This window comes from Dermochelys coriacea, chromosome 8 (genome assembly GCF_009764565.3).
Source record: "Dermochelys coriacea isolate rDerCor1 chromosome 8, rDerCor1.pri.v4, whole genome shotgun sequence".
Classification (NCBI taxonomy): Eukaryota; Metazoa; Chordata; order Testudines; family Dermochelyidae; genus Dermochelys; species Dermochelys coriacea.
In genome coordinates this window covers 37,119,329-37,142,584 of record NC_050075.1, presented here as the reverse complement: position 1 = coordinate 37,142,584, position 23,256 = coordinate 37,119,329, and the positions used below count along the sequence as shown (strand labels likewise).

At 41.2% G+C, this 23,256-nt stretch overlaps 1 protein-coding gene across 12 annotated transcripts in view; it reads right to left on the bottom strand.

Moving 5' to 3' along the window:
- The window catches only part of LOC119860605 (ankyrin repeat and KH domain-containing protein 1), a 202,930-nt gene extending 180,145 nt beyond the window's left edge, over nt 1–22,785 (bottom strand). For 4 of the 12 annotated variants that reach the window (XM_038414518.2, XM_038414526.2, XM_038414525.2 and 1 more), the window contains exon 1: nt 22,400–22,784. In XM_038414518.2, the coding sequence (XP_038270446.1) occupies nt 22,400–22,675 (276 nt within the window). In that variant the 5' untranslated portion in view covers nt 22,676–22,784. Of the gene's footprint in view, nt 1–22,399 lie in introns of all 12 variants that reach the window. The other 8 variants (XM_038414520.2, XM_038414529.2, XM_038414531.2 and 5 more) reach the window with 3 other exon arrangements.
- Between the last annotated feature and the right edge of the window lie 471 nt (nt 22,786–23,256).

Below are 23,256 nucleotides of genomic sequence, written 5' to 3'. Positions count from 1 at the left end.
CTACTCTTAGTGTAGATGGCAGCCAGCTGGTGTCTGTTCAAATAAAAGACTGAGCAGTTTGTCACCAGAAGAATTTTAAGAAGGGACACTTCTGGTTTAGCAAAAATACAGACCATATGCATATTATGATTCATACAGTTATGCTACTAATATTGAGGAAATATACTACTGTGAGCAAGAGAGTTGAGAGGTTAAGGAATAACAGCTTAGCAACTACATCAACATGAATGAAGTAGACAAGCCATTTATGACTCATCAAAATATATTCCTACACTAAGATTTTTCTGCTGCTCAACTCCAATTCCACGTTATGTTCACTTAAGGACTAGAATAAACAGATCCCTGTTAGCCTGAGGGAACCTTTTTCACACACTTATGAAATACACGAGTGTATTTCATTATTTTTCTTCATGATAAAAACCATTATGCCTTGGACAGGTGACTAAGCTCAGAGCTTTGGCCTGAATTAAGATTCATAATTGTTCAATTATCCCTGTAACTTGTAGGAAGAATGCAACCCTACATGCATAACGACTGGCTGCACAATAAAACCAATATATTTAACTTACTTCAATTATATCCAAGACGTTTTATATTGTATACTCATAATTTCATTACAGACAAACTGATCTTCCTTTTGAAGATACACTAAACAGGATGAACGTTTTAGCTATCACTGAAGTGACCCTGTGCAAAATGCCATGCATACTTATCAAGTCTTGAAAATGACTTTTTTTGGCAAGTTTGCCCAACCTTAACAGATAGATTGACCTCCCTAACTATAAATTACCGCAATCTATTCCATGGATTCTGCTCCATTCAAATTTTGTTTCGTGTGACTTCATTTTTGGCCCTCTCATAATGCATGACCTGGAGACAAAGGACAATTTCCTCCTTGACTATTGCCAGGAGACCAAACTCGGGGTTTTTCTGTATTACAAAATTAAGTCGATGTAACTAAAGTAGACGTACAGACACCAAAGTAATTAAAGCAGTGGTTCATGCCCATGCTTGCTCCTTCAGTTGACGGTGCATGTCCTCACCATGAGCGCTTCAATGAACTGAAGTGGGACACTGACAGCTGGAGCCTGATACCAGTCAGCTCTGTGTTTTTGGGGAATCAAGGCGCAGTATCTAGCCTGTCTGACTCATGAAAGACACCCCACCACTACCAATCTCTGCTTGAACCAAAACCGATCAGAGAAAAGACCTGCAGGAGACACACCTAGACCCCTCCTGACAAGGGTGACAAGATTAAGACTTCTCTATTAGCATACCGAAGGAGAACAGAGAACCGCACTGAACTCTGGGACCAGAGAAGCAGGGAAGCGCTGCATCATGGGAGTCTCTGCTCCAGATATTAATGAACCTATGCCTGCATACACCCAGCTCAGCAGTTATCAGACCAATTCTAGTAATAAATACTTGATTGATTTCCAAATTACTGAAGCAGCCTAGTTGCATTGTGAGCTCCCTGGAAGAAACCACCACCCATAACCAACAGTGATCAACTCCTATTATCTAGCCTAAAGAAAACCCCTGAGTCATCAGTTTACTCAAATTAATATTTTCCCTTGAACCATTGTTGTTTCTCTACAAAAATCCCTACTCACCCTCCAGTCAGTGTTCTGATGCATGGATCCAAACTCTGCATCAGTTTCACTGGGAATCTATCTTCTCCGGATTGATCATGCTGGGGGGTCTGCCTGTAACCAGAACTCAGGACCCTGAGCTACCACCATCACCTGGAAACCCCAACCAGTTCAAGCTTCGTGGAAGTGGTGAGATCCCCCCCCTTTCACTCTCTCTGTTTTCCTTTCTACCTCAATTATTAACCTTTAACAATGTAACTTATGTTGGTTTAGGCTCTCCTTGTGTAATTATCACTATTATTCAATAACTAACTTTTATGGTTAAGGTGGTTGCTTCTTTCTCTCTCTCTCTGAACTTTACTCGTGTTTTTAGCTTCCCCCGTTTACTCTGCAACACTACTACTTTTACCTAAGCTAAAGCTACCTGTAGCACCCAAAAATACTGTGGGGTTTGCTCATCAAGTGGGTTACTACCAGTACAAGTACTTTTTTTCCACCAAATGCATCCGATGAAGTGAGCTGTAGCTCACGAAAGCTTATGCTCTAATAAATTTATTAGTCTCTAAGGTGCCACAAGTACTCCTTTTCTTTTTGCGAATACAGACTAACACGGCTGCTACTATGAAACCTACCAGTACAATTGTGACATGAAAGTGGGATAGGGACGTGTTAAACCTGTGTGGCCTACGAAGTGTGGGGGGGTGTGTGGCTGAAAGTGCTGCTTAACTGAGCCCATTGAGTACAGGGACATACAAGCTTGAGAGTGCTGATTGACCCAGTCCACTCAGAAATGTGCGCTCTCTCTCTCTCTGTGTTCCTTCATCTAGTCCTAAGCCTGGAGGAACCCAGTGCTGGGGAACCCAGGTACTGTAGGATAGCTCCATTGGGAGAGGACTTGCAGAAGGAAGGAGTAGAGCTCCATATGAACACACAAGTGACATAAGCAGTACATTAATAGAATTACAGAACCCACCCCCCGAAAAGTAACCCTAATAAATGAGCATACCCCAAAGTAACGGGCACATCTGGTAACAAACCTAGCAGCCCTGGAGCTGACAGCCTCAGAGCTCTCAGCTGGCCCACCCTCACCTGTCTCATGGGCACAAGATCACAGCTGTGAGCCCCCCACCCGAACAGCAAGAGCTGTGAGCCCTCATGGGGCTTAAATTTCACAGTATGGAGCCTACCAGCAGTGAAACTGACATTCTTGTCAGTTTCATGGCTGCTATTCACATTTCAGATGAGACTCCAGCTGTCAGCCTGTTGGGAGATTGAACCCCTCTCTGCCCTAGGCACTCACCGCCAGGAGGTGGAGAGTAAATGTGAAATAATAGCACCTATTAAACTGACAAGAATGTAAACTTCACTGCTGGTAGGCTCCCTGCTGTGAATTAAGCCCCCACACAGGCTCACAGTTGAGGCTATCAGCCTCTGGGTGGGACAGGGAGGGGGAGGGGGCTCCCAGTGAGGGAGGAGGAGGAGGGGAGCCCAAGAGGCAGCAATGGTGGGCGGGGGCAGGCAGCTCACAGCTTGTGAGCCCACACCCCGCTGACTGCTCGGGTTGTTAGCACCAGGACTGGGGGCGAAGGAGGGCTCCATCCAACAACTTACTGTGTAAGTAACAGTGTCTACACAGACACTGCATCACCCTAATTACATTGCCAAAGGCACTACATCTCTCATGGAGGTGGAGTTATTATGTCAATGTAGCAGGCCACTTACTTTGGCAGTATCAGTACTGTAGTGTAGAAACTGACATAATTAGGTCAATGTAAGCTGTTTTATGTAGACCTAACTGTAGCGTAGACTAAGCCTCATTCTTATTTGCAAAGACAAGGGCCAGCAATAGCACTCCTCCCTGCTTTGGTCAATGGCACAATACTTGTTCTTTGTTAATCTAATAGTTTAAAGTTCACAGTTTTACCTCTCCACATAGAAAGCACATTTTAGTGCTGTGGACCTGTTCTGAATCAAAATAATTTCCTTCAATTAAAATTCTTCACTGAAGTTATATTCACATAAGTCTAAATTTGAACTTTCTTGCAAGACAAAAAGTTACACAGTCAGACTACGAACTACAATTTCCAACTATGAACCAGGTAAGAGACAGGAAATTTTAGACAAAAAGAAGAGATTTAATATTGCAGCAATTTCTCTTCTTACACAAAATCCTTTTGTATCCCATCTCCTTTGAGCTTGCCTTTAGGTTCAACTTACTTGTAAAAAGTATTAGAAGATAGTTACATTTAAAAAGTTTCAAAACTATATCTTATTGCATGTACATGCGGTCACTTGAAAAGTGTGCTGCCCACTAGTTCTATATCCTAGTACAACATGGGAGCTGCTTGTCACACAATTTAAGATGACAAAGTCAACTTCCCATATCACTGTATTAGCTTGAAATTTAACAATTCAGTGCCTAATTTAACAAGTTTTTTTCTTAAAATGTATCTATATTAAAGAAGGCTGAACAAAAGTTGCTGCCATAATGTAAAAAAAAAAAAAAAAAAAGTCACACCCTAGGCTGAAGCTACAATCCATCATTCAAAATAATTTCTTAAATATGCATTTACAAATTTGCTTCTCTTGTGGCAGCACTGACTACCTCCCCCCCCCCCCCCAACATACAAGCATAGCCTTAAGTATGAAAATACTAAGAATACAAATTACAGAGTGGCTAAACCAGGATTGCCAGGGCCTTTTTTCGTTTTTAAGAAAAGTTTTGCAAGATTTCACCATCCAAAAGAGACTGAAAATTGGCTAACTGACTGTTTCTCAGACACTGGGGACACAGCTATTAGAGTGAAGATTCTCTGTCCCTACAACTGTCGGGAGGAAAAACTGTATTAGCAGGATTATATTAACTCAAACTAGAAATATCTATTCATTTAAATATTAAGCATATGTACTTCTGTAGCTTTTTAAATAAAAATTAAGTTTGTGCAAGCTAGGTTCAGCCCTAAAGCCCCTGAAAAGTTACTAATATGACACTTGCAGAATTTGGGCTCTTTGATTTAACCCAATCAGAACTGTAGTGAAATGACAGAGCAACCAGTCACTGTGGTATTTTTGGACTACTTTGTGAGCTGCTTGGGGCAGCTAATAGGCATCTTATTCGATAGCTGATTAGATATGCATGTGAAAGTGTTGATTTAAGACATAGCTGCTCAATAAAATTGCAACATCCATTGTAAATGTTCAGCAATTCCCAGGAGCCAAGAATTCAAAGGTTGTGGCAAGCTACTACTACTGGACAACAAGCAACTGGACACAAGGACATGAGCAGGGACATTTAACACTGGCACACTTAACTGCATTGTTCTAGCTCACAGATCTTTGCTGAAGTACTGCCAAAGGACTGCAGCACCCACCGAGAGGTTTACAGATCCAATTACAAACGAGCTCATCTCTTATAGCAGATGCAGTCACAAATATTTGACAACTATACAGATATTCATAGGTCAATAGCAAGACTGAGTTTGTTTCAGGACAAGGGTGAGATACTGAATCAACATCACAGGTTTTAAACTCCTCCAAGACAGCTTTGCAAGAGCAACACTAGTTACTTTAAAAGAAAGGCAATAAATAAGGCTACAAGTTTGTCACCGAGGTCACGGAATCCGTGACTTTCTGTGACCGCTGCGACTTCTGCAGCAGTCTGTATGCCTAGCTCAGGGGCAGCTCAGGCATCCCCTGTGCCAGTCACACCAGCTGCTGCTGGGGCAATCTCAGGCCACTGCACCACCTCCCGCAGCGGCAGCAGAGTTTGGGTGTGGGAGGGAGCAGAGGACAAGGTGAGGCAGGCTCTTGGCAATGCTTACTTGCAGGCCTCCCCAGAAGCCGTGACATACCCCTTGCTCAGCTGCTAGCACCTCAGGTAAGCACTGCCCAGAGCCTGTCTCACCCCATCCCGTGCCCCAACCCCTTGCCCCCTCCCACACCCAAACTCTGTTGCTGCCGAGGGCTGGAGGGAGAGGCCCGGAGCCAGGTAGGAAGCCTACGGGCCCCGCCACCCACGCCAACCCAGCACCAGCAAATGTCCCAGGCTGCACACAGCCACTTGCACACCCCGGCACTCAGGCCACCCTCCTCTAACACCTGAGGGGCCTCCAAGTAGCCCCTGCCAAGTTTTAGTCACAGGTATTTTTAGTAAAAGTCATGGACAGGTCACGGGCCGTGATTTTGTGTTTACTGCCCCTGACCTGTCTGACTTTTACTAAAAATACCCAGGGATAAAACAGCTTTAGCAATAAACTAAGGGACAGAAACAAAATCAGACTAAAGCCACGTCTACACTAAACTTTTGCTGGTATATTTATGTTGGTTGGGGGCAGGGCAGGGCAGAGGAGATTTCTCACACACACACCCCATTTCCGTACCAGCAAAAGCCCGGATGTAGCTGCAATTATCCTGGCAAAAGAGTGCTTTTACCAACATGGCTTATTTTGCTCAGGGAAGCAGCCTAAACCAGGGGTTCTCAAACTGGGGGTCAGGACCACTCAGGGGGTCACGAGGTTATTACATGGGGGGTTGTGAGCTGTCAGGCTCCACCCCAAGCCCCGCTTTGCCTCCAACATTTATAATCGTGTTAAATATGTAAAAAAAGTGTTTAATTTATAAGCGGGGGGATTGCACATAGAGGCTTGCTATGTGAAAGGGCCACCAGTACAAAAGTTTGAGAACCACTAGTCTAAACTATACCAGCAAATGCACTCTTAGCTGTACCAGCAAACTTTGGTTAGATTAGACTAAGATATAGACAAGGGAGAGAGAAAACTGATCCCTAGAATCAGCACTTCGTTTTGCTAAGTAAGATGATTTTTATACAAAAAGGAATTCAGAAGTGACAAAAGCAAAAGAGAACAAATGTGTGCCCTTGTGTTGGAAAGTGAAAGCTGCAGTATTACCATTTCTTTAGGCGAGTGTCTTCTAGATGCAACCCAAAAAACCTCAACTTTTAGTGACAGGGACCATTTTCATATTGTGTGTTTGTACAGCACCAAGCACAATGGGGTCCTGGTCAATGACTGAGGCCTCCTAGTCAGCACCACAAGATTATTCTCAATCTTGGCTATCCTGTAAGTTACCAAGTTTCTTTTTAAAGCACTATTTTAAAAACAGTGTTGCTAATATCAGTAAGAGTTACCATCACTATTATTTCTGCTCTAGATAGGATTGCTAAATGAAAGTGGGTAGTTACGGAGTGGCTGCCGTGACTGTGGAAGTGAACTGGACAAGAGGTTCATGAGTTATGGCACCCTAAATACAGAGGCTCAGTCTTAAATTTTGTCACTTTGTAGCAAAAGAGAAATGAGACAAATTTACTGAATTAATTTAGTTAAGATCTAGTGTTCAAGACCAAAGTGTGATTAAACGCCTAAACAATTTTAAAATTATGTTTAAGTATTAATGTCAGAATGGTATACCAGCTCTAACAAATCAGGACTTCACATTATTGAGGATCTAATTTTCTTTTTATAAGTTTCTAGCCCTGAGACAGACCTCAAAATGGAGAATATACAGGAAGAACTGGAAATATTAGTATGTAAGATAAATTATGATTTAACTGGCATCACAGAGACTTGGTAGGATAGGTCATGACTGGAATATTGGTATAGAAGGGTAGCTTGTTCAGGAAGGACAGGCAGGAAAAAAGGGGGTGTTGCATTATACATCAAGAATATATACACTTGTTCTGAGGTAAGAAGGAGGTGAGGGGCAGAACAGTTGTAAGTCTCTGGGTAAAGAGAAGGGGGGGAAAAATAGGGGTGACATCATGGTAGGGGTCTACTATGAACCACCAAATCAGGAAGAAGGCATTCTAGAACAAATAAATATCCAATACAAGACCTGGTAGTAAAAGGGGACTTTAACTAGCCAGAGAGCCGTTGTGGTAAAGTAATATGGTGAAACAAGATTTCCAGTAAGTTCTTGGAATGTATTGGGGACAACTTTTTGATTTAAAAAGTGGAGGAAGGACAGCCATTTTAGACTTGATTCTGAACAACACAGAGGAATTGGTAGTGAATCTGGAAGGCATATTGGGTGAATATCATCATGAAATGATGATTTCATGATTCTAAGGAAAGGAAGGAGTGAGAGCAAGACAAGACAAAGCTTTAACAAACTCAGGACTGGTAAGTAAGGTCCAAAGAGAAGAAAATTAAGGGCTAAAGTCATGGGGAGCTGGTAGTTTCTCACAGGGGCAATATTAAAGGCATAACTACAAACTATCCCAATTTGATGGAAAGTTAAGAATAGTAAGAAGCCAATACAGAACTCCTGATGGAGCCATAATGACCTGAAAAATTAAAAAGGAATCCTAAAGAAGTGGAAACATGAACAAATTGCTAAGGAGGAGTACAAGAGAATAGCACAAGCATGTGGGGACAAAATCAGAAAGGCTAAAGCACAAAATGAGTTACATCTTGTAAGGGACACTAAATGCAGGTTTTTTAAATGCATTAGGAGCAAGAGAAAGATGAAGGAATGTGTAGACCTTCTACTTAGTGGGGAAAGAGCTAATAACTGATGACATCAAGGCGGCTAAGGTGTTTAACCTCTATTTTGCTTCCACCATCACTTAAGAGGTTAATAGTGACCAGATATTTAACACAATTAATATTAAACAAGGAGGAAGGAATGTAAGTCAAAATAAGGAACACAGGTTAAAGAATATTTAGATAAGTCAGACGCATTCAAGTTGATAGGGCCTGATGAAACTTATCCTTGGGTACTTAAGGACCTAGCTGAAGCAATCTCTGAATCATCAGCAACTATTTTCAAGAAATCATGGACACAGGTGCTGTCCCAGAGGACTAGTGAAGGGCAAACATAGTACCTATCTTTAAAAGGGTAACGAAGAGGACCCAGGAAACAACAGACCAGCCAATATAAATTAAATACCTGGAAAGATACTGGAAAAAATTATTAAGCAATCAATTTGTAAGTAACTAGTGGATAATAGGGTTATAAGTAATAGCCAGCAAGGATTTGTCAAGAACAAATCATGCCTAACCAACTTAATTTTCTTCTTTGACAGAGTTACTGGCCTTGTGGATGGGGGAAAGCAATAGTCATAACATATCTTTATTTTGACAGTACCACATGACATTTTCATAAGCAAACTATGGAAATGTGGTCTAGATGTAATTATTGTAAGGTAGGCGCACAACTGGCTGAAAGACACTCAAAAAGAGTAGTTATTAATGGTTTGCTGTCAAACTGGGAGGATTTATCTAGTAGGGTCCTGCAGGGCTCAATCTTGGGTCCAGTTCTATTCAAAATTTTCATTAATTACTTGGATAATAAAGTGGGGAGCATGCTTATAAAAATCTCCAGATGACATCAAAGTGGGAGGGGGTGCAAGCACTTTTGCAGGACAGGCTTTGAACTTATGACCTTGACAAATTGGAGAATTTGTTTGAAATCAAGATGAAATTCAATAAAAAAAACTGCAGAGAACTTCACTTAGGAAGGAAAATCAAATGCACAACTACAAAATGGGAAATAACTGGCTTGGTGGTGGTAACACTGAAAAGGATCTGGGGGTTACAGTGAATCACAAACTGAATAGGAGTCAACAATATGATGCAGTTGTGAAAGAGTAATACCATTCCTGGATGTACTAACAAGAGTGTTATATTGGACATGGGAGGCAACTGTCCTGCTCTGCTCAGCATTGATGAGGCCTCACCTGGAGTTCTGCATCAACTCTGGGTTCCACATTTTAGGAAATATGTGGACAAACTGGAGTGTGTCCAGAGGAAAGCAACAAAAATGAAAAAAGGTTTAGAAAACCTGATCTATGAGGACAGGTTAAAAAACTGGGCACGTTTAGTCAAGAGAAGAAAACTGAAAGGGAGTCTGATAACAGTCTTCAAATATGTTAAGGGTTGTTAGAGAGGACAGTGATTTACTGGAAGTAGGACAAGTAGTAATCAGCTTAATCTGCAGCAAGGAAGATTTAGGTTAGATATTAGGAAAAACCTCCTCACTATATAGTTAAAGTTCTAGAATAGGCTTCCAAGAGAGGTTATAGAATCCCCATCACTGGAGGCTTTTAAGAACAGGTTGGACAAATACCTGTCAGGATGGTCTACCTTTACCTTGTCCTGCCTCAGAGCAGGGGGCTAGACTTGACTTATTACGGTCCCTTGCAGCCCTTCATTTTTATGATTCTATGCAAACCAATCAATACTAGGAAGGTTTATCAATGGCAAAAAAAAGTCTTCCACCAAAAATTTTATTTACTGTTTGTAAATTTTAAAAATAAATCTGTTTGTAATTTTAAAAAGATGGTAATCACAGAATAATTTAATAGTTTGTCAGATCATAATTTAATCAGGTTTACTGGGTTCATCTATTTAGGCTATAGATAGCCTTACAGCGGAACAGCTGTACCACTGCAGATGCACTGCTATAAGGTCCCCCGTGTAGCTGCTCACCCATCAGCATAATGAAACCATCCCCAGAGTGGCGGTAGCTATGTCAGCAGGATAGAATCTCCCGCCAAAATAGTGCTATCCACACCAGTGCTTCTGTCAGTGTAACTTATATCAGTTAGTAGGGGGTGGGGGTTTCCACACCCCTAACCAACAAAAGTTTTACTGACAAAAGTGCTAGTGTAGACATAGCCTTAGCATGGAGATGGGACAATAATACCCTGCTCTGCTCTCTCATCTTATGACCACAAGAGATGCGTACAAGCATGGATACATGGAGGGAGCATAGACCTTGGGGACCACCTAAAAGTTCCAGTAGAGTATGAGGTGTCACAAGAAAGCAACAGATTTTCCAAATCACTGTACATCTTAAGAGGCTCATTAGTGCCACTACTTTTTACACACACACACACACACACACACACACACACACACACACACACCCATCTCCCCCCAACACACACAAACTCCCGCTGAAAGTCTTGGGGAGTAGGATGCACCAGAAGCCCCATTTAAGCTCCCAGTAAGCATAAATAAGGTTATCAGCCCCCCAGTAAGACTGGAGGAATTGCTGGAAGGCCAACAATCCAACTGTAGTTTGTTGAGGACAGATACTCCAGAGAGCTGTTAGCTTCCCCTCCCTTACCCCTCTACTCATTTGTTGAGCATATAAAGGTGCCCAGGAAGAGATGCTCTCTGCTGCACACCTCTTAAGTTGTGCATGAAAGGAGCTATTCTCTGTTAGATCTCAGGAGCCAGAGTGAACGTCTACTGCTGAATATCTTAAGCAGTCAGCAAGCATAAGGAGAGTACCGAGGTGAATCTGAGGTTGGAGGCATATCATTGAGTGCAAATTACCTCAACATTAAACATTTTACCACCTCAGAAAATTCAAAAATAAGGTTGCACTTGTACAAAAAACACCACAAACATCACAATCTTTACCCTGCCCCAACAGACAAAAAAGCAAAACTGCATACTTTTGGAGAGATTTTTCTCCCCTTAAGAGACCAGCATTCCATGACATTAAGCTGTCATCAGGAAGTGAAAAAACAACATGACTGTAGGAACCGGGCTGCAATATGTTTACTTTAAAATGCAGTCTATTGCAAATTCATTTTGTAGATCATACAAAATATTAGATTTACACTGTGTCACCAGGCACATAAGAAAGATTACTTCCCAAATGCAAAGCAGACATGTGCTGTGCTCTGAAGTCTGATATTCAAGCATAGGTATCCATAGTTAACATTACTTAACACTTACATATTTTCTTAAAATGGCTTTTAGTAACACAAGCTATTTACAAAACACTCTGCCTTATATTTTCAAAAGTGATCAGCAATTATGGGTGCCCAACCTGCAATACCTCAAAGTATCTCATGCTGCACACCCAAAATCACCAAGTCACTTCTCAAAATTCAGGCCAAAGTTTGCATATGAAAATACATACTTAAGTGATACATCAAGACAGAAATGCAGTATGGCAACATTCCTCCATGATAAAAGTTAGACATCCAGAGTCCTACGCTTTGAATTTTCTTATGTTAGTATTAACAAATCAATGTTAAATAACTTTTATGGGCAGACGTTAAAAAAAAAAGAAAAGTTGGACAGGTGGTCCATATAAAACACATCAGCACATTTCTCTCAACTATTTTCTCTCACTAGAACTTTCCTATACCAAAATACATATTTAAAATGAAACTATACCGCTGAACAGTTTCATGAAGACTGGTAAATACCAGGGCAGAGCTAAGGATGAAACCATTATTGGAGCAGGAACATATGATTTGTGGAAGTTCAACCACAAACAAGAAATTAAATTAACATTCTTGAAAGGCAACAAATTAAAAACAAAAATCTGCATCTAATCTTGTAGTTGTGTTGTGGTTAAATAAGGGTAACAGAAAAACAGAACAAGTGCAGAAACTCCTTTGAATTGCCTATAAGAAAGCTACAAGATTGCTAGATATTTCAGTCACTACTTCAAGAGTTGTAAACTAAAAACAAGACTGCAGCCAGGACTGATTAGCAGACCGGTAGATTGAGGAAGTTTTAGTTTCAAGTGATTCTTCGCAGTTACCAGCAAGGGACTCACCATATCTATAGAGTTGGTTGCGACTGCCATTTGCTCTATTCTCAAAGCATATTCATAATACATGAAACCTAGCGGGAGTTAAGTATACACATCAAGGAGAGAACAAACTAGTCTTGTACCTAAGGAAGGCCTTAGACAGATGACTAGGCCTTAGTGTCTAAGGCAAACAGTTATATTTGTTAAGCATTATATGTGTTCAAGTATATTTCATACACTAATCAGTTTATTCATTTTTTCATGATTTAATAACTGCTTCCAAAGGTTTCCCCACAACTCATTTATTCCCACCCCTCAGATCTTGCACCGAAGTCAATTTCTGATGTTATCTATTTCCATGGAAACATGTTTGACATCACTGTTTTCAAGGAAATAACCAACAAAAGAAATGTAATATTATGACTTAACTCCAGGATGAGACTGAAGCAGCTTAGCCAGGCTGGGATGAGGAAGGCTAGATCTAGCTCAAGTATTTCAACCCAAAAAATTAAAAAAAAAAAAAAAAAGAAAAAAAGACAAAAATATCAAAATTACCAGAAGCAGCATAAAACCACATTTTGTCTAAAACTAATGTGCTTCCTTGGGTTTGTCTTTTATGCTCTACTGGGAGAAGTTGCTTATACCACCAGGAACCCTAGGAAGGAAAACCATCTACTGTACATATTTCAGGTTGGATCTTCACAAAAAGCACAAGTTAAGGGATAACTCCCCATTCCTGCGTGTGAAAGATTCCATTCTCCTTCCTAATAGGGTATGCTTGAGCGCTGAGGCTGGGGGAGCTGTCACCTCCTTTCTACTTCACTACAAGAGGAATGTTCACATCATCCCTGTCAAACTCAAAAGAGGAAAACATGGGAAAACAGACCAAATGTCTGGTGGACTGGGAGCTCATAGTTTATTCAGTCTTCTTTATTTACTACTCTGCCCAAAATTGGTCTTGTTTATATTAGGAAAATGGTTCACTTTAAAAACAAATACATTTTACAAGTACACTTTTTCCCAGTCTAGAAAAAAAATCGAGGGGGCTGCTTTGATCAGCTAACGCCACCTGGGCTCAGGTGGAGTAAAAAATTATTTGTAAAAGTGGTCTTTTTCAAGCATGGCCCAATGTGAAAGATCCAATTTGTGAGATGTCAAGTAGTTTAGGCCCCAAAATGTGATCTCTATGTAATTGTGCCAGTTTTAAAAGAGTCCAGTCAGTTCTAGATTTCTTTGTATTAAGTTTTCTAAAAGTTAAGAGTGCTTTAAAATGTACAAACGGAACAGATGAGCATGCCATCTAGCAATTCATCAGTCTGTTCCCCACCCCACCTATATGCTTCAGGCACACCAGAGAGCCTCAATATTTAAAAATGACTACTCCCACGTAAGATGATAAAACTCACAGGATCTCCTGTAGGAAAAGGAATTGCAATGCCCTTCAACTGCCAGCAGAAGAAAGAAAAAGCGGAGCCCCTTGAAAGAAGTTCAGAGTGTTCCACATTCAAGTCACCTACTATACAGAAGTGTAAGCTTGGTGAAGACCATGCTGAGCTTTTCCAAATCGTGTGCCATTTTTAGTAAAACTTTTCAAACCTAGCACATACAAGTTTACACACGTGTTCTGCCACTGCGGAGCCAGCAAATGAAATATAGGATAACGCTTCAGGTTTAGCCTAACAAAAAAGTCTATTCCAGTGAACAAAGCAACTCCACTACAATCCCCTTGCTAAATTCTACTCCACTAGAAACTTGAGAACCGGTGGTAAAGAGGTTAGAAACCTGGGAATGTCTTTCAAAAAGTTAACAATGAAGATTAAAATACAAATAATAAATAATGTGTTTTTAAACCATGCACAGCTTGAATATCTACTTAAGGGATGGCCTCTCTCCCTGTGCTCTACTGTCATGTTTGCAATTAGCAGTATGGTCTGGAGTCCCCTTCATTTAAGAGTGGGGCCTAGTGGTAGACCTTTCTCTTTGTGATGCATTTACCTCGAAAAACTGATCTCCTCCTCTCTTTGGCCTGAAACAGGCCAGAAATGTTAATATACTTGGAAGGCTAACAAATATCATTTTACTAAGGTTTCTGGGCAAGGAGGATATTTATGGGGAGAAACGGTTTCATCAGGGAGTTTTGATTTCTGTAGTTAAGAAGCGAGTTGTTGAGGGGTTGTGTTTTATTGGAAGCAATTGGGGAGGAGTAACTTATGGGCCTAGTGGAAACTCTGGGCCGCGACATACATTAAAACAAAGTCACAAGCACATAGTCTGCATATTTTTGTGCATTTAAACAAATATTTAGGGTAAAGTGTCTTCTATTTTCAAACAGACAAAAGGATTTTTGGAGTAGGGCCAGCAAATGGACCTAGAAGAAGTGTTACATAGTCAAGTGAGGATCAAAGTTTTGGGCTCTTCTGACCAGCAAAGACTGCAACAATTAACCATCTATCAACACCTGTCTGAAAAGCTGAACTGGATGGCTCTGAAAGGAGTCACAACCAGACCTGCTTAGTCAGAATTATGGGATATTGTGAAACAGTCTTGCAAAGGAAAGATTTAAAAAGGAGGACTGTTTATAAAGTTTCTACCAGCCAAAAGTGGAATGGGGAGAGAAGAGGAAGAAAAAGTTCATGTTATCGCAGAACCACTGAAAAATGAAACCATTCGTAACTTGAATTTGTTTCTTCCCAACATAACTGCATTGTATTAACACATACTACATCCAGGAACAGGACTCTTCTAGCTACATTTTGATAGATATAATATTGAAAAAAAATTTATACAAACAACAAGTAGTTAGGAAAAATGTTAAGTCTCCAATTTATATTAAAACTGATTATTAGGAGTTATAGATGGAAAAAGGAAATGAAAACAGCCTGTTCTGTTTTAATCCCCAAAATTTCAAAGAGCCCACAGTTCCTCCAAAATTAGATTAAAAAAAAAAAAAAAGAAAACCTTTACCTTCATGACCACAAATGGACTGGTTTAACCATTAAACAAAAGTAACCCATCCCTGGGATTGTATCTACTGATGGAACAGGTTTTTGCTAGAAATGTGATTCCCCTCCTCCCCCCCCTCCCAATCACTTGATATCACCCATTTACCTCAAATTTAGGGATAGTTAGGCAAGGTGGGTGAGGTATTATCTTTTATTGGACCAACTTCTGTTAGTGAGACAAGCTTTCAAGCTTACACAGAGGTAGTGTAGTTTTAAAAGCTGGTTTGCAAATAATTGTATTAATAAGAATAATCTACCAAGAGTGTCCAACTGTTCTTATAATTTAGACTATCACAGGAGTTGAAAATCATACTGTCTCAATGGAAACGTTTCAAACAGGATGTCCTTAACTCTTAATCAGTTATCAGACAATACATAAACATGATTTTTGTAGATTTCCCATATTTACAAAGGAATTTGATTAGTACAACTCATTAATTCCTAAATTGTTATTAAGCTACACTTTCCTCATTCCACAAATGGGTACTTCCATTAGTAAGACAAAATAAAAATCACAGGAGATAAAAGGACTTTGGTGATATCTGAAGCAATATTATCACTTCTGAAAATATAGATGTCCATATTAAGACAATCTGAACTTATTCCTCAGGACACAGTATTTTTGACTTCAGCTGATACCACTGAGAACTACCAGGGAGTCCTCATAACGGATACAGAAATTACATTTACTTGCTTCAGGTGAAAATTTTGGAAGGGGAATGGGTCCAGGAGGGGTTCTTTTGGCGTCAGAAGAAAGGCTCCCCTAGAAGGCACACCTTATAATCAGTTTCTGACGTCAATCAAGGAGAAAAATTACAGCCATTTAACGTATGCAAGACTCATTTTTTGTCCAAAGCATCTTCTTGAGTGCAAACTGGATAAAAGAAATCAGGGTGGAGTGATTTAAATCACTGATTCTAATCCTAATTAGAATCAGCAAGAAACAAACATTAATTTAAATCATTAGTTCTAATCATGTTTTAGACTTGTACTTTGAATTTTGCTTTAGGACAGTACCTATTCTCATTGGTTGGTATAGCATTTAGACATGTTGATTTGCAACTAAATATTGTTTTTACACTAAATTTGATATTTATCTTCCTGATTAGCAAAAAGTGTGTGTGTAAATATAGTATAAAGAATTATACAGCCTAACATACATTTATTCATGTTCTTAATTATTGTAGGTTAAGAAATGTCATTCACTATTTTCTATTTACTAATTAATTTTACTCATGTGTAAATTTAACTGGAATCAATTAAAAATGTATAAGAACCACATCTGAAAACTGTTTTTAATAAACTACCTTAAATATACTGGATACTCAAAATATGTTTTATCAAAATATGTTTTGCATTTCAAATTAACTGATTTATTAAACAAAGGAAGTGTTATTTATAGTCTGTGTGCTGACAAATTGAAAAATCTGTCCCACAGTGACCAGAAACAAAGGTATTTTTTTTATGTGCTTCAAGATGCAGAGAAGTGCTTACTGGGATTTTCAAATGTGTGCAGGCACATAATCTGCTTTGGCATCTCTGAAAAAAATCTCACTAGACATCTATTTGTATCTGTAGGTGAATGAATACCTTTGGAAATCTGTCCCCACGTTCTTCAAAGTACTTACATATTTGTAAAATTGTAAATATTAGTATTTGCTCTGTTATAAAGACTGAAAATAGATAATACATTACATGACATTGTTACACTTACAAAGCTTGAGTTGGCCTCAAAAATTACAGATGTTTTCTCCCTGATTCATTATACAATTAAAACAGCAGCACTCTTTAGCTCATTAAACTTTTTAGAGGACTCACTGATGAAGCCTTATTTAAATTTTAATAGATTATATTAGGTTTAGGCCTTAACATGAGTTGCCATTTCAGATTTAATTTCAAAGGGTTTATTTAAGAAGAAGTTTGTATCTAAATAAAAATGCAATTTAAATTAAAAAAAATATGATCAAAACTCCCATTTGATTTTTTAAAATAATTTATTTTATCCATCTTACAAGAAATCCTTGCGTATTAAGGAGGATATGGGGTGCCTACCACAGGGACTCTAAAGGTAGCTTGTGTCTGATTTTTAATTGTGTTTCATGTAAATATACCCAGAGGCTTATGAAATAGATAAATTTTATACATAAGACAATTCTGCTGTCAGGCCGCCCACTCTGAAAAAGGGATGCAAATGAACTAAATTACATTCTACAGCAGGGGTGAACTCCAATTTCCTTTTAAGAATCAGGACTACATAACTATGAACACAAGAGGCCTGCAAAACTTGTATATGATTGCAGTCAGATGCCACTGAGCCCTAAGATCCTTGAGTACCTTTATCATTATGGATGACCTCAGACTTAATTTTTAATTTTACAATAGGTCAGTGAGGCACACAATATCGCAAATACTTCAACTATCATAGTCCCTTACTCCAATTTGGTACTTCTATTTCTGCAGCCCAGTTTTCCCCTTTTAAAAGACAGACTTCAGTTAAATAATTTAATTAATGTAATATTGGTGAAAGGTAAGAGATTCACATGTTGATAGCCCTGGACCCAGTAATCTTCTATAGCCAAAGGACAGGTAGCCTAAACTTCACACACACATGCCCCTGCCAACATATCTCCTACTTAGCCTATAGGGATCACAGCTAGTATCAAGAAGATAGTACAATATCCATGCCTATTCACTCCATCAGCACGTGTTGCCAGAGCCTCAATAGAATCCAGCTTCACAGTGATGGCAGCTCACTCAGAACTAGATTAACTCATTTAAAATAGGCCACAGCAGCTTGCAACCACAAACCCAGGCCAAGTTTAAAATAATGTCAATCTTTTGACCTTTGTTATTGTTACCAAACCCATGGGCAATCTGTGATTATTCCAAAGTTAAACATGATGGGGGCAACAGCCTTTGGTGGCAATACCTTCTGTAAGTACAAGAGAATTACAGCTTCCCTCTTAATTTTTTCAGAAGTACTAGCCAAAAGATTTTCTACTTCATATGATTCCCATGGATCATGGTTGAATCATCCATAATTATTGACCAATTTGCATTAGATGTATTTTTTACTGGTGATCACAGGTGTCAGTTTCCCAAATCTCCTCTCTCTCCCCCCACCTCCTTCTCCCACACACACCTTATTAGCCTCCTCATAGTTCATCTGCACCACTAGATTCAGAAGTATTTTCCCTTTAAACTGTTCTTTAGAACTCAAACAGACAAATGTGTTCATAAGGGGAATGTCAGCTGGCATGGGCCAGCCATGAGCATCTAACTGCAGTGAAGACATACCCAAGGTTTCCTAATCTTTCCCCATATGTACTGTTTCTTGGCCTATGCTGACTCAAAACTAATTCATTTTCATTATTCTCCTTCCTTGTGTTTTTTTTTTTTTCTATATCTGATGCCCATCTCCTCTGCCTCCATCCACACAATAATCCTTTAAAATAACTTAGAAAGATATTGCTCAAAAGTTATATCCAATTACTGTTTCTACATTAGAGGCTTCCCGATCCCCACCCCAGCTGGTTTTTTCCATTAAGTGTCTCATAGAATGCAGAATAATCATAGAATCATAGAATATCAGGGTTGGAAGGGACCTCAGGAGATCATCTAGTCCAACCCCCTGCTCAAAGCAGGACCAATCCCCAATTTTTGCCCCAGATCCCTAAGTGGCCCCCTCAAGGATTGAACTCACAACCCTGGGTTTAGCACGTCAATGCTCAAACAACTGAGATATCCAGGATATAGGGCAATGGACTGGGAGTCAGGAGGTGTGGGTTCTATTCCCAGCTCTGCCACTGACTGGCTGGGTGACTGTGGGCAAATCAATCCCCTCTGTGCCTCAGTTTCCTCATATACAATGTGGGGATAATATTTCCATTTTAATGCACTTTGAAACCTCAGATAAGAAATAATATAAGTATTATTTAGCTCGCTTTTGTGAAAATTTTATTCATTTTTGAATCCTGTATTTGTTTTACATTTGTGTTGTATTTTATTTTCTGCACCTCCATGATGATTTTATTTGGTTATTTTCTCCACCTGCCATTGACTAATCCTAGTGCAGTTATTTTACCATATTAAAAATCACATCAATGCAATATATTAAGAATACTGCACACGTACATACACTTGTTATTGATGTCATTTCAGCATGGTTTTTTTTAGAACTATAGAAGCCAACCGCAGAAAAAGCCCAGATTAAAGGGACATGGCAAACCTTCATTTCATATACAGTATAATTCCAGCTATCTGAAAATCCTAGTTACCCGAAGCCAGTGTGTTCCCTATGTAACCCTATGTCACTTACAAAAACACTTCCATTTATCCAGAACTTTTGGATGTCATCCAAGCCATTTGGATAAACAGAAGCATACTATTTATTTATTTTTAAGTCTCCCTTCAAGTGCTCCCTAATTCCAAGCATTGATAGTACCTCAAAGCATACACCCGAGTCACTGACTCATGACTTGAGACCACAGTTCAGACACTTGCTAAGTTTTCAAAGCTGTCTAATTCAAGAGCTGCAGTTTTCCATCCCAAGAGCTTACAGTTGCTTCTTTGGAACAGAGGACAATAGCAGCAGGTGCCTCTAATATTCTCCCACAGAGAAGGAGGCTAAAAGATAGCTCCTCCTGAATTGTGTCAACCTTGTTCCATAACAACCTAGCAAGGAATCAGTCACAAGACTCATCCTTCTCTGTCATGTTTCCTCATAGAGTCATCTCTGCCAAATACTGAGCACAGGTAATGAGCACATTCAGGATCAAACTCAGGTAGAAACACTAAGCCAATTTATCTATGCATGTATTTTGGAAGCCTCTGAATATTTATTTGGCAACACCTATTAAAATGTTTTAAACAAGAAAGCTCTTCTTGCAGAAAGACCTTTCTTGTTTATTTGCTAAACCAGCCTTGAGCAAGTGTTTGTACAAAGTTCCTAATCTTTTTGCCCTCAATGGTTTATAATGAATCTACAGACTACTTGCATCAACTATAAATAGTACTTTGCCATTATATAGCCTCATTCACCAGAGGATCTCCACAAGGGTGCTTCACAGACACCAATTAGACATCCACATCTCCTGAGATAGAGAAGTAGGTAACTAAAGGTACATCACAAATTAAGGGATGACGGTAACATGGGTAGGCATACCCATGCTAGCTTTAACCTAGCTAGCGGGGATAATATTAGTGAATACATAGTGGCATGGACTTCAGCACAGCTTACCCATCCCAGTACAAGCCTGCCAATGACCCTAACCATGTACCCTGGTTGCTGGCCCACACTGAAAACCCTACCACCACATCTTCACACTATTGTTACCCACACCAGATTAAAGCTAGTGCAGGTATGCCTACCCATGTTACCGTCATCCCTTAATCTGCATAATAGACATACCTAAAGAGGATAAATTTCCAAAGAAGAATCTTTATCAATATGATGTCATCAATATCAGATGAAAGATACTATTTCAGAATCTCTGTAGGTATGTTTTAGATCTTTCTTGATTTCATAATTAGCTGACAGATTCTCAGAGTGGTTCTCACTTAGACCTGTGTTTTGTAAACACTGCTGTAAAACAGAGATACACTGACATGTGAAGGAACAGAGATAGAAGGCTTGATACATGCTAGATACCAACAGAGAAGCAATTGGTATTTTTTCCTTAGCTAGTTGGTGGAGGGGATTCAAGTATTTTACAAATATATTCCAGTGGGGTTGGGGGTTATTTCAGTTTGAATATTTACAGGAACATGGATATTTATGGGCCATAACCTCAAATTGAGGCCATGTTCACACACAAAAGTTCCACCAATTTAATTTAGAATTTAAAAAACAGTTTAGTCCTGGTATGGACACAAACTGACATATCAATTCAGCTTATTCAGAAAGCTGTAAGTAGTGTGCCCACACAGGGGTTTACACAAGTTTAACTAAATCAATTGGACTAAAAATATGTATTTTTATTAAATTAGTGCAACTTTCTTAGTCAGACAAGGCCTAACAGTTCAGAATTCACCAGGTCTGGGGGTGAGTAGACACATGCAAAATGGAGTGCCTAGACACCAGAATAAGTGCTGGGCCCCTCCTTCCATCCTTTCAGGTGAGATTGTAAAGTGGAGACATTCAAGTATCAATCCACTCCAAGCATCCAATTCTGATGGGGGGAGGGGGAAGGGGGAAATCAGTATTATGTTAATTGTATCTTTTCCCTCTTGCAAAGATGTGCATAGGTTGGAGAACTTTAGACACTAGGACCAATCTGCTTAGGTGGAGGCAGTAGTGGTGGGTAAGACCCTGAAACTCTCCCCTTCAATTAGGTGACATGAGAAACTGAATTCACTCCCCCACCATAGCACCAGCAGGTGCTGATAGCGGATGAAAACGTAGATTTGTCTTCCCTCCCTAGACCAGATGAAGTAGTGTTCACTGAGAGTTTAGAACCCCCACAGACCCCTAATAGGTTATTGATGGATATACAGCCCACCACTACACACACCTCCTTCAAGTTATACGTGTGTTTGGGAGATAAGAGACTGGGATTCCCTCCATCCTTCTGGGGGGGGAACCCCTCCTCTCACCACAAGACTAAGTGATGGGAACCCCCACACCTCCTCCTGAGTCTGGGGTAGCAATAAGTGGGTGCTGGGAACTTCAGACACTCCTTAAGACTAAGCACAGAGTAGGTTCAGGGTGGTCAGGTACCGGAAGCCCTCCTATACTATATGAGATAGAAAGAGAGAGAATATACTAAACCCCTCCCCCACCCATACCATCAGTCTGAACAAACAAAAGTGGGTGCTGGGACCCCATCTGCCGGAGACTGGGTGCAGATGAGGTGCTCAAATCACCCCCTCCCAGCCGGGGGGGACTAGGCGGCTGAGACCCACCTCCCGCCCCTCAGACTGGCTATGGAGAGGAGAATGTGGGGGTGCTGAGCCCCACAGACTAGGGGCACAATGGAGGAGTTTGGGTGCGGTGCCCCGCCCCCATTCCGCGGGCACAGGACTGGTGCTGGGACCTTCCCCCGCTCACGACGATTGAAAGCGCATAACAAGATGAACGGTTGGATGCTGGGAGGCCCCCGCTCCTGGGTGCACAGCGGGCCTAGCACTAGGACCCCCGGGCTCGTTGTTAGGTTTTGGGCCCCGTTTTACAGAGCAGAGAAGATCAGGCCCCAGGTCGCCGCTGCCGGTAGGAGCCGGCCTAGGCCGGTCAGGAAGCGGCTGAGCGCGGAGAAGCCGGGCCCGACCCGGCCATCGGTCTCTCACCTCGGACACTTCGTCTTCATCGCTGCCGGAACCGCCACCACCCCCACTCCTCAGCACGGCGGCCGCCAGCTTGAAGTCGAGAGCGGCCTCTCCAGCGTCGGGCGCTCCGGGGCCTCCTGGCCCGCCGGGCCCGGCCTCCCCGAAGAGGCGCACGGCCCGCAGCCCCAGCGGGGCGGGCCCGGCCGCGGCGGGGGCCTCGGCGGTGGGGGGAGCACGAGGAGTGACCGAGTCTATCTCCTCGTCGCCGACAGGGGCGGCGGTGCCGTCCGTGAGCATCGCACTGATCCGGGGCCGCCGCTGCTCTCACAGCCCAGCCGTCTCCGTCCCCTCACAGCACCAGCAGCAGCGCCACTAACTTCTCACAACCTAATCGGGCTAGGAGCGCCGCACCGCCTACCCCGCCCGCTTCCGCCACTCTCATTGGCCATGCTCGGTCTGCGCCTCAGCTCTATTGGACAAAACTCCCGCCACTCATCTCTTCGTCACGCGCTCCCATCATGCTGCCTTGAGAGCACACGCCGAGGCGGTTTGTTCTCGCCGCCCCGCCCCGTTCTCTTTCGGTCTCTTCCTGAATTTGCGGAAATTTGACTGGGCAGCCAGCATGTCAGTCAAGCCCCTCCCGGGACTGCTGGAGACTGATTGGATAAAATATCCGTCGGTCAACTTTAATTCGAGATTTCCGGACTCTGATTGTTCAGATAGTACATCAGTCATACCGCACAGCGCTTGGCGCCGGCTGATTGGGCTGTCTACCAATCCGTCACATACTTCCCTTTGACTCCTTCTGAAGGTCTCACTCACTGAGACCAGGCTCCGCCCCTACTATGATTGGAAGATAGCCGTGTCTGTCAATGATA